The 4,711-nt window shown below is 62.6% G+C and overlaps 1 protein-coding gene across 1 annotated transcript; it reads right to left on the bottom strand.

Moving 5' to 3' along the window:
• Positions 1-1,147: 1,147 nt before the first annotated feature.
• On the bottom strand, positions 1,148-4,507 carry NME4 (NME/NM23 nucleoside diphosphate kinase 4). Its single transcript, XM_032846042.1, has 5 exons — positions 4,366-4,507; positions 2,711-2,844; positions 2,353-2,454; positions 2,129-2,241; positions 1,148-1,581 (listed from the first exon to the last, which is right to left on the bottom strand). The coding sequence occupies exons 1-5, from the start codon at positions 4,454-4,456 to the stop codon at positions 1,458-1,460; spliced, it is 564 nt and encodes a 187-aa protein (XP_032701933.1). The 5' UTR covers positions 4,457-4,507; the 3' UTR covers positions 1,148-1,457.
• Between the last annotated feature and the right edge of the window lie 204 nt (positions 4,508-4,711).

Below are 4,711 nucleotides of genomic sequence, written 5' to 3'. Positions count from 1 at the left end.
AGGATCTTTCGCTCTCCGCGGCGGCGCGGCCTGCGAGCACGGGAGGTGGGTGGCGACGCGCGCAGGCGCAGTGTGGCGGGTGAGTCCCCAAGGCGGGGACCGCTTGAGCGGGCTGCGGGACTTTCTGCGTCCGACTCTCTGACAAGCTTCGGTGTCAGTTCGGTGCTGGGAGCCAGCGGGGCACTAGGTTCCCGGCTTAAGGTGGCGCCCTCGCGCGCCCGCTCTGCACGTAAGACCCCTGGTCGGGGCGCCTGCGCGGCTCACTGGGATAAGCGACTGCCTTGGGCTCAGGTCGTGGTCCGAGTCCTGGGACGGAGCCCCGCGTCGGGCTACCCGTTCCGCCCGGAGTCTGCTTCTCCCTCTGACCCTCTCCCCTCTCTCGCTCCCAAATTAAGTCTTAAAACAACAACACCTGGGGGGGGCACCCCCTTCACTGTTGCATAAACACGACAGAGCAGGAGCGAGGAGACCGCGGCCCAGGAAAGCCACGGTCAATGACCGCCTTCCCCTCGCGCAGCAACCCCAGTGCCGGTTCCCAGAACGTCGGTTTCATGACCCATGAGGAAGGTCTGGGCACGTCGTCCGTGCCATCACGCGCAGGCACGGGTAGCGACGGGGGCTGCGAACCCGGGATCAGGGCATCCTTTGTAAAGATGTCAGAAGGAGTAAGTGAGGACCAAGGCGGCTCAGTAGGTGTAACGATATGCGAGGTCCAGTACCTGGGACAAGGGACCAGGGACACATCTGACGCCCCGGGTGTGGTGTGCAGTGTGTAATGCCAACGTGAGAACAAGCAGACACAGGCAGCTCCAGTCAGTCTCCACCATACGAGGCCATGAAAGGCCTCCTGCCCTGGGGGAGGTCTTAGTGGGCGCCCTCCAGTTCTGCCCACGGCAGGCAGCTTCTCATTCAGCATGATCCGATGAATGAGGCCTGGGGCAGCACCAGCTCTGGGACTCAGCTTGATTCCCCTGAATTTCAGGCTGGCGGTCTTTGGACCTCGCCTGTCTGATACATTCAACAAAATTATTGATCCCCTGCTGGTGTGTGAGAGTAAGCTTTATTTCTACTCTCAAACTCTTACAACTTTGCATAAAGTCCTCATCCCTACCTCAGAGATGGCAAAAACTGTAATAATGAACCCCCACACAAACACAACACAGTGAATTTTAATGTCCCACCCACCTTTTGGGGAAGGGAGGTTCCACAACACACTTTTGAAGATGCCCTGAAGGTTGTCTGACACTTAGGTCCAGAAAGTGGATCTCTTACTGGCTTAGGATACTAAAAGGCACGTAAAGTTGGTTGCTCAACCCCTCTGAGCTGGGGTGGGGCAGAAGGTAGACTGGAAGGTGTTCTGGGGCCAACCGGCAAACCACGGTGTGCACTCAAGTCTGGGACGACAGAGGTAGCTGATCCTGGGCGGCTGCTGGGGTGGCCGACGGCAGCCTGAGTGCTCACGGTGGGTAGATGCCGCTCTGGTGGACTTCGTCTGCCCAGTCCACCAGCTCACTGCTCTGAAACCACAGCTGGATCTCCCTCTGGGCCCCTTCCACGGAGTCGCTGGCATGGATGATGTTCCTGTGCCAGAGGACAGGCAGAAAGGTAAGGCACAGACCTCAATGTGCACCTCGGGGACCCTGAGACTACCTGCTCATCCCCTACCATCAAGAAGAGCGAGCCCAGCATTGTGCAGAGAGGAAAGCAAGAACAGGGTTGGAAGACTGCTTCCAGCCTGACCTTGGCCTCTTACCCACAACCTCATGACCAGCCCAGACCATCTCCAGAGCCTCATGTTCCCACCAGTTGTCCCGTGCCAACCCCTCAGGGTGTCTAGCCGGACAGTCAGGTAACAGGAAATGATGGCAGAGTACACACACAACACATAGAGAATGCTTTATCATCTCCTGTGTGCAAAGGGCTTTGAAAAAACTCTTCTAGCAAACATTAGGTGTGTGTGACATCCCAGCATCAAAAGTCTCTTGTGGCTCTACTGTGGCCCAGCAAGATCCCCAGGTCCCAAGGATCTGCCTCAGGGGCAGACAACCACCCCACACTTGGGCCCTCCTCAACCCTGAGGAGCTGGCCCATCAGCTCCGGTGGCTTGAGTGTGTCAGGGCGCCCGGACCTGCTGATGTGGATGCTGAAGTCCCCCCTGATGGTGCCAGGGGCAGCCTCAGCGGAGTCGGTGTGTCCTATCATGGCTCTTGAGGAGCCGACCACGTTGGGACCTTCCCAGACCTGCAGCACAGAGATAAAGGAGGTTGGGAGCGGTGCGGACCACCAAGGACTCAGCAGCTCTGGGCTCAGCCCAGGGCCCTCCACCCTTTCCACCACCCATGCCTGCCATACCATGGCCACCACGGGGCCGGAGGTCATGTAGCTGATGAGGGCTGGGTAGAAAGGCTTCCTCTGCAGGTCATGGTAGTGCTCAGCAAGGACTCTCTCTGGCGCCTGGGTGGCATTGGAGCAAGATGGGAAAGGAGCCCCTAGGCACTGGGGCACTGGCCATGGTGTCCTGACCTCAGGGCACTTTGCAAATAACACCTACATGGCCTGGCACACCAGCAGCCACCTCCCCACCCGTCCCCTGCTACTGCCAACACCATACTCCTCCAGATACAGGGCGGAAATATGAAGGGCTGAGGTCCACAAGAAGCCCCCCACCCCAGTCCCATCAAGGCCACCCACGGGTCAAGAGCCCTGGTACCTGCAGCATCTTCATCCCCACCAGCTTGAAGCCCCTCCTCTCAAAGCGCTGGATCACGTCCCCAACAAGCCGCCGCTGCACCCCATCTGGCTTCACAGCAACCAGGGTCCGCTCCCGTGTCCAGGAGGACCCTCCTTTAGAAGAAGGGGAATCAGGTGCCTCACCCTTTCACATCTCCCTGAGCCCCGAATCCCAGGCCACGGCCCAGGTGTCACCAGAGCAGCCCTGGAGGGGAGAAGCACAGGGTCCACAGCCAACAAATGCCCAGCAGGACTCTGCCTTTCAGGGACTGACAGGACAGTGGGCCCCCAGGTGCTTCCAGGCTGGTGGGAGGGGCCGGGGCACTCACAATGGATCCCATGTCCCTGAGAAGGCATCTTCAAGATCTGGGGAGCCACAGCTCGGGCCACTGGCCACACAGAGGCCCAGAGATGCCACACGGGAAAGAAAGCACTGTTGCCGGCCATGCTTTTGACCCCTGTCCTTTGGAGGGAGGGCCGGTCCAGCCGGCCGCACGAGGAGGACCCAAAGCTCATCTTGTGGGTCTGCGGTGAAGGATTGGCAGGGAACCAGGCAGTAGTAAGGGGCACTCTCCCCACCACGTGGGCCACACACGACAGGACGACAGAAAGCTAGGGACCGAGAAGCAGGGCGGAGGGCTTCCTGTCTGAAGTGGGGGGCTCTAGAGGGCTCCTCCGCTCACAGCCTCATTGGCCCGACGAACGCAAGGCCGCTAGAGGCCTTCACGGGAGGCGGCTTCCAGACCCATGTAGAGGACTGACCCCGGCCCAGCCCTTCTGTTCTCCAGGGGACACCACCAGGGGGACGGAGGCATCATTACCCCTTACAGCCCCAGGCCACAGAGTTCTGCTGACCCTCAGCCCTGGGTCCAGGGTCAAACGTGCTTTTGAGAGGAGTCTACACCCTGGGTGTCCTGCAGAGTCCTGCTCTGGGGGACAGCAAACTGGAAGACCAATGATAGAGTCGGGGCAGGCCAGTGTCCCTGGGGGTGTCTGCAGCTGCCCTTTCCCATCCCATAACGTGTGCTGGGCCTGGACGCGGGCACTGGGCGCCCCACTTCACTTCAAGACTGAAGGAAGCCCACTGCAGGAAGCCCCCTGGTTTGTGCCCCTAAAGCCCAGTGTCTAGGGGCTGGGGAACCTGGCCTGCCGCCAGCTAGCTTGTCCGCTGGAAGGTGGCAGTTCACACACCGAGACATCCGGCTCTCAGGGAGCACCCTGTGGGCCGCAGTTAGGGGGAGAACCGGCTACAGATAGGGGCCAGAGGGAGTTAGGGCCAGCAGAAAACGCCCCGAGGGCAGCGGCTCCGCGGGGAGTGCTCGTCTGCTCACAATGTCCCCCGCAGCAGCCCCAGTCCGCGGGGACCCTCACCCCAGCCTTCTGTGGCCACCAGGCCTCCTGCTCCGGAGCCCGCAGGGGACCCTGCCCCCGAGCAACCTGGGGCGGTGGGCGGATGGTGGGCGGGGGGTGGGGGCAGTGGGAGGTGGGGAAAGACGTGCAGGGCGCCCCCGGCCCGCCCGGCGAGACCCCGAGGCCATCTACAAAGGCCAGGCAGCCTCGGGTCGCACGCGCGCCAACAAAGGCCGGGCTACGCCCCCCGCCCGCCTCGCTCTCGGCCGGTCGCGGGCCACTCACCCGAGCTGGGGCGTACGAGCAGTCTCGGGCCCGGGACCCGCGGACCGCTCAGCAGCCCCGGCAGCGCGGCGCGCCCCAAGAGGCCGCCCATGACCCCCGGCCCGCGGGCCGCTGGCTGAGCGCAGAAAGAGCGCGGGCGACTGAGCCCGGGGGGAGAAAGGGCGGAGCGGAGGGAGAGGGAGGGGCGGGAGGGAAGAGGAGGGCGGGGCGGAGGGAGAGGGAGGGGCGGGAGGGAAGAGGAGGGCGGGGCGGAGGGAGAGGGAGGGGCGGGAGGGAAGAGGAGGGCGGGGCGGAGGGAGAGGGAGGGGCGGGAGGGAAGAGGAGGGCGGGGCGGAGGGAGAGGGAG

This window comes from Lontra canadensis, unplaced genomic scaffold, assembly GCF_010015895.1.
Source record: "Lontra canadensis isolate GAN:19392208 unplaced genomic scaffold, GSC_riverotter_1.0 scaffold171, whole genome shotgun sequence".
NCBI lineage: Eukaryota > Metazoa > Chordata > Mammalia > Carnivora > Mustelidae > Lontra > Lontra canadensis.
The sequence above is the reverse complement of the archived record's forward strand: the minus strand, read 5'-3'. Positions and strand labels throughout refer to the sequence as shown.